This window comes from Channa argus, chromosome 15 (assembly GCF_033026475.1).
Source record: "Channa argus isolate prfri chromosome 15, Channa argus male v1.0, whole genome shotgun sequence".
Classification (NCBI taxonomy): domain Eukaryota; kingdom Metazoa; phylum Chordata; class Actinopteri; order Anabantiformes; family Channidae; genus Channa; species Channa argus.
Window position 1 is genome coordinate 13,534,643 of NC_090211.1, and position 13,109 is coordinate 13,547,751.

Genomic DNA, 13,109 nt, shown 5'->3' on the forward strand with positions numbered 1-13,109 from the left:
TGCAACATTTTCCTACAGTATTTATTTTTATTATAAGCAGATGAGATGTTAATATGAATATAAGCTTGACTGAAACAGACTTGATACCATGATTATGAAATAAAGTGTTAGAAAAGTCCTCACGTTTGGGCCAAATGTCTAGGATACCAAATGTTATTTACACCTAATGAAAATTCTAAATAAGAGAGTGGCCCCCACTTTAACAACATGTCAGTAAACAAAGATGACACTGACCATGTTCGAAAATCTTGACCTGTAACTGATACATTAATAATAAAGTGCATCAAAAAGCAATTTTACTCAGAGCAGAACAAGGCAGCCTGTTCATTTCAACCATTCAGTCAGAGCCAGTCTGTCAAAAACTTTTTTTCTACCTTTTTTTTCTTGACATGAAATTTATTGTTACTGTAAAATCATCTGATTTCTCACATCAAATGAATGTCTGCAATATCCATTTCAGTCAACATTTCTATTTCACAAACAAATTGAGTTAGCCTGGTTATGACATACCAAATATCCATAATTGACATTGCTTCAGCACTTAGCATAATGTGCATTTGCTTTATAGCCAGTTGCTGGCAATTGGTGAAGCATTAACCTACACAGCATTCTTACACAACATCCCCCTACTTTGGGTGTGTCTTCAGTTCTAATAAAACACAATAATCAATAATTCTCAATTCTCTTCCTCATTGGCGACTGACAGCACACAGTGGATGAGGTGAAGGTGTGAGGGTGAAGCCCACGATGGGCGTCAGGTCCAGTTCGTCCTCTGTGACTCCAGGCGCAGGAGTGAAGCAAAAGCGCTGGAGGAGCGAGGTGAAGAAGAGGAAAAGCTCCATTCTGGCCAGACTCTCTCCGAGACACACACGGCGACCTTAAGGAGATAATAAGCTGGATTGTGTATGTGCAAGAGTAATACCTCTAAGGTAAAACAACAAAAGGCTTAACAAAGTTGTTTTACCTGCAGAAAAGGGCATGAAGGCCTCCCTCCGGATGAATTTACCGTTTTTATCCAGGAAGTGAGAAGGGTTAAAAGTCTGTGGGTTCTCCCATTCGCTCTCGTCATACAGCACAGAAGTAAGAAGAGGAAAAACTGTAGTCCCCTGTACGTAAAAAAAGAAGAAACTGGAATATAACATATTCAATTTTAGAACAAATAGTTTACAGCAAAGAACATACCCAGCAGTGCTCTGACCTTTTTGATAAAGTAGCCCTGGAAGGTGACATCTTGACTGGTTTTGTGAGGAATGGCCATAGGCGCAATGTTGGCGAGTCTCTGTGACTCATGGATGACAGCATCAGTGTAAGGCAGGTTCTTCCTGTCCTCTACTTGGACCTGACGACTTCCAACCACCCTGTCAAGCTCCTCTTGGACCTGATCTGGATGCACATGACACAGGAATTCAACCTGATAAATAATTGCAGCAACTTTAACCCAGATTTCGTCAGAGGGCCGGACGCTTACATGAGCATGATGTAAGTGTGACTGTGCACCTTGAATATGAGGGTACTTAGCCATGAAAAGTAGACACCACTGAACTGTAGTTCCCGTGGTGTCAGTTCCAGCTGCAAGCAAATTCATCACACTGTAGACCAGGTTGTCATCAGTGTAATGTGAGTTCTTGGTTTTTGAGTCCTAGAAAAAGAAGGATTTGACTTGATTGTTAACCCAGCAGCCTTGGGTTGGGTAGTGTACTCTGGAGTCTGATAGCTCACCTCCAGGCTTTGCTTACGGTGCAGGAAAGCATCAACAAAGCATCTGCATGAATCAGTGTTCAGAGTGTTTTTCAGATCCTCTACTTTGCTTATTATCTCCAACTTGTTGGCCTCCACATTTTCCATCAACTTCCTCCAGTTTGAAATAAAAGGGCCCAGCCAAGGAAACAGATTATATAACTGTAACAGCACACAATAAAGACAACTGTAAAAATAAGTAACCAGCTACAACATGGTGCTACTTACAGATCAAAGCATCGATAATAATATTAAGTTGATGTACTAATAGTCTGTTAATCTACATAACTGTTGGTACAGTAGCAATTGAATCAGTCTAATTGCTGATAGTCAAACTTGAAGCATGCCTAAAAGACATAAAGGCCTGGATGTCCTACAATTTCCTACTTCTAAATTCAGACAAAAGTGAAATTATTCTATTTGGGCCTAAAAAGATGAGAAATATGCTGTCTAACAATATAATTACTTTAGATGGCATAACTTTGGCCTCCAGTTCTGCGGTGAGGAACCTTGGAGTTATTTTTAACCAGGATTTGGCATTTACCTCACATATAAGACAAATCAATAGAACAGCCTTCTTCCACCTACGGAACATTGCTAAAATTAGAAGCATCCTGGACAATTACAATTACTTTATAAAAAGCCTTCAATTAATCTAAAATGCTGCGCGAAGAGTGCTGACTGGAATTGGCAACAGAAATCATATTTCCACTGCATGCTATTAATTTTGTGTCTTCTCTCTCCTGTAGTTGTGCTTCTCCCCCTCTGTCTCCCTCTCTCTGTCCCTTCCTGCAGGTGCCCTTGGCTTTAGACTTGTGTCTTTCCAATGTGCAGCTACTCGTCCTACCAACCTGTATATTGTTTTGTTGTTGCTTTTTGTTGCTCTTTTCTTTTCTCCCTTAAATTTCCACTCACCCCAACTGGTCAAGGCAGATGGCCGCCCACCCTGAGCCTGGTTCTGCTGGAGGTTTGATCCGTTAAAGGGAGTTTTTCCTCTCCACTGTTGCCTAGGGCTTGCTCAAGGGGGATTTGTTGGGTTGCCTCTACATACTTGTGTAGTCTGGACTTTACTATGTAAAGTGCCTTGAGATGACTTTGTTGTGAATTGGGGCTATATAAATAAAGTTGAATTGAATTGAATTGAATTGACCTACTCACAGTCTGGCAAACTTTTTGTGGACTAATACAGCAAAATATACTTGATTTCTTCACAAGTATCAATTTCTTAAAGCCATAAGTTAACAAATTCCCTAATAACTATATGAATGTGGTTTGTATTACCATAATGGAGGGTGATCCACTCAAATGGATGGTGTGATCGTCTCGGTCCACAATGGCTCTTAGGACAGGGTCTTTGTATCCAAACCGCTTTCCAAACATGATAGCATGTAAAATATTTGAAGATGCATACTTAATTGTCTGGGAGCTGTTGAAGGCTTTACCTGAAGACAAACAGAATTATTACAAGAATTAAAAACAGAAAGTGTAAACTGTTGAAGAGATGCTTCACACTGAAAATAATTTGACTCCAACAGGTAAGTAGAGCCCTCGCTGAACAAATTATTTTAATTTTTTTTATTGTTATTTTTAGAAGAGTTTGTATTGTTGGCTCATCAAATTTCACCTAAGAAACAATTAAATGTATCTTCTATCCATTAATTTGTGTCTTTCTGTGTTCAGAAAAAATGTTCATTAAACAGAATGGTTAAAGGTGGTGGTAAAATCTCATCAAAACACATAAAGTTGCATATCTTGCCTTGTGGCTCTCTCATTAGGCAACCACTAGCCAGAATCAGCATATACACACACAGGGAGTGAGAGGCAGAGGTTGGGAGAAAACAAAATACAAAGAGAGGGCTTTTTCATTGTGATCACACCTTCGCTTCTGCCCTCTCCACAGTGGCTTAACCTGTATGACCACAATTTGTGTTGATTGCCTAATCCCTGCTGCTAACTATGACAAGTACCTAATGACATTTATTACGAATACCCCAATGAAGGTAGTAAATAAAGCTGTATTATTGCAGTTTGCATATTCTATAGCATAATACTATATAAAAGTATAATATATAATACTAATGATTTTCTAGCCATGCTTTTATTTTGTTATGTTGTGCACTTGCTTTTATCAAGTTGCCCTCTGTTTCAGATCCTGCACTTACTATTTGTTTGTCCCACCTGTCTAGAGCCTCCTTTAGCAAGAGAAAATGGGTTGTAATTTGTTTCACTACAAGTTGTGGTCGCAGGGGGGCTGGAGTCTATCCCAGCTGTCATATGGGTCACAGATACACCCTGGACAGGTCACCAGTCTGTCCTGTGGCTAACACAGAGGGACATACATACCCAGACAACCACTCACATTCACACTTTGCATGTCACCATGCTGCCCTAAGTTTAACTAGTTAAGCATTATCTATAGTTATTCGACCATATGTTTCTGTTTGTGTGTTTGTTTCAATTGTAGCCCAGTGTGCAAAATCATGCACTGTTTTAGAAGAGATAACATTACCTTTATGTTGTTCAAATTCTTCAATCAGGTAGTGACATTCCTCAATGATTTTCTCCTCACTTAACCTTTTGCCCATCCCAAAATCTCTCAGTGTAGTCAGAGCAAATCGCCTCATTTCTTGCCATGTGTCACCGTTGGTAAACAGTATGCCTAGCAAAAAGTGGTTGACTTACTTTAGCAGGAACAAAACTTGGCTCTTTGAATGCATCTGAAACATTATCTTACCATGTCCTTTGTTGAAGTCATTAAATAATGGAGTAACCTCTCTGTCTCCAAATTCTTCTGCATGATACAACAGAGCCTGTTTGACTGTCCTGTATCCAGCCAGCACCACCACCTTCTTAAATCCAAAGTAGACTGTGAACACTGGCCCATATTTTTTGGACAGCTAAAAGAGAAGCAGGTAAAAGTGGGACTTGCAGAAAAATGAATGAATTCACTGACTGGAAACATACACTCACTGGTCACTTGATTAGGTACAACTATACAATCTAAAGCAATCGAGTCATCACTGAGCTTATTCCACAAATTAACTCATATATATGAAACGCATCTTAACGTTGTTACTCAATTTTTGTTTTTTTAAATGTACACACTCCTCCCACATCATTTAATCAAGTTCATATCGACTCCATTACAATCCTTGGATGTTTTCAGTTGGAAACACTGAATGTTCATTTCTGTTCATCATTGTCCTGCTTCGTTTTGTTTGCCAAGGGCCTGTGTTTACAAAAAAGGTCATTGAATTCTTCTGCTATATCATTTATAACATTAGTAGTTTTTTGCTTCTTCAGTTGTGAAGTAATTTGGATAACCTTTGGACCTTTGTTTCTGTATAATGTCATTTATTATTTTTAATTTTTTTATTTTTTTTATTTTCAGAATCCTCAGTTCTTCTAGAAATTCCTTGTATAACATTTTTCATTTATAACTGTAAATCAACTGAAATCCAAAGTTTATTCACAATTTGTTGTTTATTTTATTTAACTATCGGGCAAATTTTGTATATTGCCCACTATATTTATGAATGCATTATAAGCCTTATCTACATCATTCAGCTAATATACACTTATTAGGCATAACATTAAGACCACATGTGCAATTTAATGCAATCCAATTCAGTGGCTCTGACCTGAATGCAGTTTTTAGGTTAGAACTGTCAGAAAGGTGATAATTCTACTCTGTTTATTATTGAGGTCAAAGTAGTGGTAGTGGAGTCTTACTTAGTCTTACTCTTAGTCTTAGTGCATTAAGAGGTGGTTCTAATGTTTTGGCCAGCTTATTTAGTTAAAACGAATGAGTTGAATAAATATAATTAACCTGCATTTCTTGTGGGGGCATTTGGCCCACTCACCTGCGGGCGTGGACAATGCTGCTTCAGGTGGGTATTGTTTCATTCTGCTAGTCAGATGCTTGGGTTACAATAAGTAACCATCGTTAGAAACAGGAAACGTTTTTGTTAATTCAAAAAAGATTTAAAATACTAATTAAATATAAGTGTTATATAAGTATAAGTGAAAATGTAATAGCAGAAATTTACAAAATTGCATTCACAAGGGCAGAGAACTAAGAGAGAACAACTAACAACAGTTTCAAATTACTGAACAGACGTCAAGAAAAATTTTGCTTCCATCGGCTCCAGTGTAGAAGAAACATAGTAAAATTATCAGTTTTCTGACAGTTTCAACTTAAATACTTAGAAAAATAACCTTGTAAAAGTAAAATTTATGACATGTCATGACATTCATGCTGTATTGGATAATATTACATTGTACAGTTGTGAATGTCTCCTCTAGAGAAAAATAGAGACAGAATGCAAGTAATATGTCTAATTATGAATTGCATTTCAAAGATTTCAAAAACATTTCTCACATCAAAAAGACTTCTGTCGAGTCTCCTGAGGTCTAGCTGAAGCAGATTGCCCAGCAGCTGAAGAGGTCGGGGTCCTGGAGGCTCCTTCCATTTGCCTTGAGAGGTGAAGCTGGAGTAAAGAAGCTGGAGGACCAGCAGGATCCCGACAGCACACAACATGCAGGTGAAAGTAGACTGGAAAAGAACGTCCAACATGATCTTAAAGCTGCTCACAAACAGCTTCTCAGTGAACTGAAGGGAAACCTGCTAAGTTATCACGACCAGTTTATTCGGGTTTTGTTCTGTTAACAATCGGATCAGGCTTGTAGTAGCCTCCCCCTGGATGGAACCATAAGCCCTCCTTTTAGAAATGCTCCACCTACGATGAAGGCAGGTTTGCTTCTGCCTGTCGGTCTAAAATAATCCAACTGTAAAAACACACAACCTTTCCAAAGTTCCGCTTCCGCGGTTTATTAGGACATTAAAAACTCAACAGAACGTGGCATGAAACCACGTGCGTCGACACCACACCCCAACTTGTCTTTTAAATCCAATCTCTAAAATCAACAGTTCTCAGAGTCCCGCAAGCAAATATTTGCACATGAACTCACAAATATATGTATAAAAGTAATACAAATTGAATATGCATATTGAATTTGGACAATCTGCAGTAACTGCGTGATGCTCTCGTGTCAATATTGACTAAAATCTCAATCCCAAAGTTTTCAGCACCTTCTTGAATGCAACAAAGAATTAAAGCAGCCCTAAAGGCAACAGGGGGTCCACCCTGTTACTAGCACCTAATAAAGTTCATATAATAGTTTTTTACAATATATAATAGTTATTCAAACATGTGTGTTTTTCTAATGTATACAAACGTGTATTGCCCAATATATACCCGTGTTCTAAATGCAAAAGTGTTTGTGGCATAATTGATTTTAATTTGATGATCTTTTACATTTATTTAGCAATACGTGTAACACAACTTAACATTAATTAATTAACATTAATTTATTGATGGCTCAAGAACTAATTTTTAAATGTTTGGAACAAGTGTGTAAATATATATCAATTATTTGACAATGTGCATTTGTAGACTTCTCCAGGATCTCAGTTATTTATTTGCAGTTTTATTCTTCCCTAATAATTTGGCCAAGCCCTGAGATAGACTGCACAGTTCACAGCTTATACATGGTTGAAATTATGAATTTTGAGCAATGGCAAATCTAACCACAGCGTCCATCATGCATATCATCATGCATAATGCAAAGTGACAAAAGCTAAAGTAAAAAGTAAAAAATTTACCTTCATGCAATTCTTTTTATCGTGAATAGCCTTTTGTTTTTTTCAGCAGAAACCACAAAAGAAAAGGTAATTTTCTTAAATTTAGTAAATGTTTTACTAGAATGAAAAAATACAACAACAGGAAAAGAATAGTATTACAAATATAAGAAGAGATACTGAAGAGGCAGCTTCAAATGTTTTTGTAAATAAATGTTATTCCTGACTAATACAGTCCACAAAACCAAAACACAACAGTTATTTAAAATATTCATATTGCACAAGAAGCAGAAATATACAGTAAATTGTGACATTCTCCTACTGAAAAATAGGTACAAGCACATGCAAAAGTGTTTGTGGCATAATTGATTTTAATTTGATAATCTTTTACATTTATTTAGCAATACGTTTAACACGACTTAGTGACATAACTGATATATGAAACATTAAATTATTGATATATATTTAAATAGCTCAATAACTAATTTTTAAATGTTTGGAACAAGTGTGTAAATATATGTCAATTATTTGACAATGTGCATTTGTAGACTTCTCCAGGATCTCAGTTAAAAAAAAGCATCTGCCCTGTATGACTTGAGTAGAATGTATTTGTGCGAAAGGCATTTAAAAGGCCATGCTCCTGCTCTCTTCATCCCTGGCGACTGACAGCACACAGCTTCTGCGGCAAAGGGCAGAGGGTGAAGCCCACAGCTGGTGTCAGGTCCAGTTCATCCTCTGTGACTCCAGGTGGAGGAGTGAAGCGGAAGTGCTGGAGGAGGGAGGTGAAGAAAAGGAAGAGCTCCATTTTTGCCAGACTCTCTCCAAGACAAACCCGGCGACCTGCACAGCGAAGAGTATGGAAATTGAAGTATGAAAATTGAGTATGAAATTAGAATATGGCTGTTAAAGTGTGGATTACCTTAAATATATACAGAACAAAAAAGAGTTTTACCTGCAGAAAAGGGCATGAAGGCATCTCTCCGAAAGAATTTACCCTCCTTATCCAGGAAATGTGAAGGGTTAAAAGTGTGTGGGCTCTCCCATTCACTCTCATCATACAGCACAGACATAAGAAGGGGAAACACTGAAGTCCCCTGTAGGCACAACAAGAGTAGAAGTAGCTTCGGGTCTTTAGAAGTCGATGAACCAACAAAAATTACCCAGATAAATTTTGACATATACAAGTAACTGACCTTCTTGATAAAATAGCCCTGGAAGGTAACATCTTGGCTGGTTTGGTGAGGGATAGACATAGGGATGATACTAGCCAGTCTCTGTGTTTCATGAATCACAGCATCAGTGAAATGCAGGTGTTTCCGGTCATCAACCCGGACCTGACGACTTCCTATCACCCTGCCCAGCTCCTCCTGGACTTGATCTGCAGAAAATAAGACATTATTATTTGTCTTTGCTACTTTAGTCATAGTCAAGGGGGCATGCTAGCTCGGTACTAAAGCATTGGTTTGGGATGCAGAAAGCCACGGATTTGAATCCCACCGCACCAGATGTGGCCCCGTCCAGCCACCAAGGGCCAACTTGGTGCCAGGCTAAGCCCTGAAACAATGGGAGGGTTGAAGCAGGAAGGGTATACGGCATAAAAACTCAAAACATGTTCGGCGGTGTCGACCCCTGAAGGGCCAACCCGAAAGCCGTTGATCTTTGACTATAGTGACTTTAGTCACAGTCTTTGACTTTGGTTCACCAAAGCAAATGCAATTCACCCATAGGTGACCAATGGCAGCAAAAATGCTAAGCAATGAGTTGCGACATGCATTAGCGCATAGTTAAAAGTTAATAATCTACCTCCAGGGATGCTACAGAAATGATGGCTGACCTTTAAACTCCTAAGCTACGCTTATGCACATCTGTCTCTGCACATACACAGCTACTAAGAAGAAGTATGCAATTGGCATTCATCTGTAGGCTCAGGATTACACACCAGGCTCACCACTAATGCACCATTTACATGGGTCTGTAAACATACTGAGAGGCCCACAGCAAACTGTAGCTATGAGATAGTTTAAATGTATAGTATACAGTATATGTGTTATCAGGTGGTTTTCAGTTAGTGGTACTGAGCCCTGTTTGCAGTATGTGAGTACCTTAGTGCAAACATTCCTTTGGTCCTTGTGTTTGTCAGGCATTTCAGTGCAAGCAGAGGTAAACACACAATTGCACAACGATGAGGAATGCATTATCCCTGCTCTTACCCTGTATGTGTGGGTATTTGGCCATTAGCAGCAAAGCCCATCTCAGTGTAGCTGATGTGGTATCAGTACCAGCAACAAACAGGTTGGAGACTGTCAAAACCAGATTTGTCTCAGTGTAGTGAGAGTTGGTATGTGAGTCCTAAAAAAAAAAACATCAGCATATATCAAAACACAAAATTAAACATTACTTAATGATTTGTTTTGCTGAAAATGCAACAGATCTTTTCTTACCTCAGCTTTCTGTTTCCGATTCAGAAAACAGTCAACCAGTCCTCTGCAGATGTGAGGATTCAGTGTCTCTTTCAGATTCTCAATTAAACTTCTGCTGTTCATCCTATTCGACTCAGTATTTTTTAGTACCACCTGCCGGTTTTTTATCCAGCCAAACAGCCTGGGAAACATGTTGTAAAGCTGTGAAACAACAGTAAAAACAACAAGAATTATAGACAATGTGCGCTTTACCTACATTTAAGGAATAAAGACTGCGTGCAAATGTAAACAAAGAAGAAAGCTTTAACTCATTAACCAGCGAGATTAGCTTTATGTGTTACAGGAGTATAAAAGCTCATAATACACAAAAAATAAAATGGATAGAGCTCATTCCATTAAGGGTTACTTGTGTCCATTCAGCATTTAGACATAGTTTTAAACACTTAATTCCCATAGCTATAACAAAATCTCACTGCTTAATGCATGCACATATCGTTTTTGCTGACCCTGTGTTATAGTTGCTCAGTTAAACTAGCTTGTGTAAATTCTCTTGAAAACATCCAAAAATAAAAAAATAAAAAACCTGTAGGCTTACCTGGACTGATGCAGAACCTATAACATGCAGGTTCTCATTGCTTTGTCTGACCAAACTTTGGAATTGAGGGTCGTCGTATTCGAATCTGCTTCCATATACAATGGAGGAGATGATATTGGATGTTGCATAATTCACTGAATGTTTTGGATTAAATGGTTTCCCTGTAAAAACAAATTCAAAACTAAATTAAGACAGAACTGAACAGGAACAAATGTAACCACTGCTGCACTTTGTCACTATGCACTGTACAAAAAGTACAGTCCTACACTATTAAAACCAAACTAACTATGACTTACACTAGCTTACAAAACAAAACTCTAAAATGTGCGATGTTAGTTTTGTGTTTCGAAAAACCTCTTTAATGTTTTAAATTTACTCCATGCCTTTGTGTTTATCAAACAGTTGGATCAGGTGTTGACATTCCTCTAAGATCTTCTCCTCAGCTACTCTTTTACCCATCCCAAAGTCTCTTAGGGTGGTGAGAGAAAAACGTCTCAACTCTTTCCACGATTCTCCATTGGCGAACAGAATTCCTGTAAAATATTGCATTAAAGTTAAAAATACATTTGGATTAGTACGTGTATTTAAACTTCAGAAAGTATTCAGACTCTTTCCCAACCAGTTGGGAAGCACTGGAAAGGATTTGCAGGAAAACCTGGACAAACTGGCTCAGACAAAGGGGCTTACAATGTACTAAATTAACATTTCAAATACTTTTGTAAATGAGAAAATACAGCTTTAGACTTTTATTACCCTGCAAAAGATATGTATTTAATTTTTATGGGATATTGAATGCAAAATTGTATGAAAATTTTATGTGAAAAAATATTTTCTGCAGCCACTGTACAGTATATACTACAACATACTATACAGTATATACCATATCTGACATCTAATACTCATTAGACATTATTTTATATTACATGTTAAACACTGGAACAAATAATACAAACAATATGACATCAAACTAAAGACAAATAATATTATACATAAACTAGATTTAGGTGTGGTAAAGGAAGATCATACCATGACCATGATTAACGTCATAAAATATAGGGAGGATATCTCGTTCTCCAAACTCTTCTGCATACTCGACCAGAGCCTCTTTAACAGTCTTGTATCCCGCCAGGACCACCACTTTCTTGGATCCAAAGTAAACCGTAAATACAGATCCATATTTCTTTGAAAGCTGAACGAATGAAAAAGTTATTGCAATAAATGTGTAAGTGAAAAGGACACATGTTGCACAACAAAATTGATTTTGAAGTGTAAAACTCACCTCACAAAGAGTTCTATAGGGTCTCTGGAGATCAAGCTGTAATATGTTGCCAAGCAGGGGTAAAGGCCTGGGCCCAGGAGGCTCCTGCCTCATTTTTCCAGAGGAGAAACCACCGGATATGTAATAAAGGACAAGCAAGAAAGCAACAGCCCCCAGTAGAGAGGTGGGAGTGCAGACGAGGAATAAAACAAAATCATGCAAAAGAGCCATTAGTGCTGTTCTTGCTGTTTTTCTCTGACTGACCAAGCTACTAACAGGCAGCACTGTTTATCCTCACATGATTACCATACAGCTATAGGGTCGCAGATCTTTTACCCGCCCTTCAGAGTATCATGTAGGTGTGGCCTAGTTTACAGATCAGACAAGGACTTGTTTGACCAGGGTCTAAGCATATAGTTTGGCAGCTACTGAAACTGGGTAAAGACCTACTGAATGTGACCTTTATTGCAGGTCAGAAACTGTTTTTGTGCAGACTGCTACAAAGTGCAACAACTCTCTTCAAGGCCCAGGATGCTCATATAGTTTATGGTTTTGTTTTTTTTTAGCTCTGTTAATGCAATAGTTATTTGCATGCACATTTCATTACAGCTGCTTTTGAGGTATTCAACCAAAGAATACTTTGCTTTGGTTTTCAATAATTTTAAAACCAGGCACAGTGGCTTTAATTTTAATCTCATTCTAATGAGATTAAACCTAAAATATTTCATAGGAAAAGAAATGCAAGCCTAAAATAAATAAGCTAGTACTTTCTTGGAAACGTTTGTTTTTCCCCTTTCCTCTTTAATTATGTTGTTAATTATGTTTAACCTGTGGCTCGTAACTCTGGTCTAAACTAGTCAAGAATGTGCCTTGCAGTTACTGGCCCATCAATCTACACCTCTGGGCAGGCAAACCAGGACGTTCACTCTCTCTTACGAAAGCACACACACACACACACACACACACACACACACACACACACACACACACACACACACACACACACACACACACACACACACACACACACTGGTATGCAACTTGATTCGAAGTTGACAGCTTCTTTTTTTTACTGCAACAGCGGCAGCATTTAAAAATAATTCCTGCAAAACAATCTTTCAGAAATTCCAGGATTTCTTTCTACATGACTAGACATCCATGTGATAACACACTGTTGCTTTAACATGTTTGACAGCAAAAACCGAATCACTGGTTCACATGAGCTGAACAACTGGAGTGTACTAAATGTAGTCTAGAGATTATTCCTCTGTAATAACAGCCTTGTCTTATCTAGAAACGTTTTCTTTTCCTTTAGTCAGGCATGTTCACTGGAACACAGTGACCCCAGTAAGTGTGAAATATAATACATATGAAACCACAAGGGCTCTTCTTAGAGTTCATAATTACTTTTTAAGTGAACAAGAACCCAATTGAATTCACCAGAGTAGCTTGAGTAGC

At 38.1% G+C, this 13,109-nt stretch overlaps 2 protein-coding genes across 3 annotated transcripts; both read right to left on the reverse strand.

The window, feature by feature from the left end:
• Window positions 1-5: 5 nt before the first annotated feature.
• On the reverse strand, window positions 6-6,558 carry LOC137099759 (cytochrome P450 2K1-like). The gene is made up of 9 exons (XM_067476997.1): window positions 6,119-6,558; window positions 4,472-4,634; window positions 4,247-4,396; window positions 3,019-3,179; window positions 1,720-1,899; window positions 1,498-1,639; window positions 1,199-1,383; window positions 965-1,106; window positions 6-877 (listed from the first exon to the last, which is right to left on the reverse strand). Exons 1-9 carry the CDS (start codon window positions 6,311-6,313, stop codon window positions 690-692), a joined length of 1,506 nt encoding a protein of 501 aa, XP_067333098.1. The 5' UTR covers window positions 6,314-6,558; the 3' UTR covers window positions 6-689.
• Window positions 6,559-7,529: 971 nt separating this feature from the next.
• LOC137099758 (cytochrome P450 2K1-like) lies at window positions 7,530-12,546 on the reverse strand. 2 transcript variants are annotated; one of them, XM_067476996.1, is made up of 9 exons: window positions 11,673-12,538; window positions 11,420-11,582; window positions 10,777-10,926; window positions 10,394-10,554; window positions 9,820-9,999; window positions 9,589-9,727; window positions 8,572-8,756; window positions 8,331-8,472; window positions 7,532-8,218 (listed from the first exon to the last, which is right to left on the reverse strand). In XM_067476996.1, exons 1-9 carry the CDS (start codon window positions 11,880-11,882, stop codon window positions 8,028-8,030), a joined length of 1,521 nt encoding a protein of 506 aa, XP_067333097.1. In that variant the 5' UTR covers window positions 11,883-12,538; the 3' UTR covers window positions 7,532-8,027. The 2 variants fall into 2 exon arrangements, with proteins under 2 accessions (XP_067333096.1, XP_067333097.1); XM_067476995.1 differs by having other exon boundaries at window positions 7,530-8,218; window positions 8,331-8,756; window positions 11,673-12,546.
• Window positions 12,547-13,109: the final 563 nt, after the last annotated feature.

What these genes read in the sequence shown, in the direction of transcription:
- LOC137099759 (XM_067476997.1), bottom strand. Translation starts at nt 6,313, where the DNA reads ATGTTGGACGTTCTTTTCCAGTCTACTTTCACCTGCATGTTGTGTGCT. An exon ending in TGACTTCAACAAAGGACATG is followed by an intron (nt 4,397 to 4,471) that starts GTAAGATAATGT and finishes ACTTTTTGCTAG; the next exon opens with GCATACTGTTTACCAACGGT. An exon ending in GTGGATCACCCTCCATTATG is followed by an intron (nt 1,900 to 3,018) that starts GTAATACAAACC and finishes GTGCTGTTACAG; the next exon opens with TTATATAATCTGTTTCCTTG.
- LOC137099758 (XM_067476995.1), bottom strand. Translation starts at nt 11,882, where the DNA reads ATGGCTCTTTTGCATGATTTTGTTTTATTCCTCGTCTGCACTCCCACC. An exon ending in ACTGTTTGATAAACACAAAG is followed by an intron (nt 10,555 to 10,776) that starts GCATGGAGTAAA and finishes TTGTTTTTACAG; the next exon opens with GGAAACCATTTAATCCAAAA. An exon ending in ATCGGAAACAGAAAGCTGAG is followed by an intron (nt 9,728 to 9,819) that starts GTAAGAAAAGAT and finishes TTTTTTTTTTAG; the next exon opens with GACTCACATACCAACTCTCA.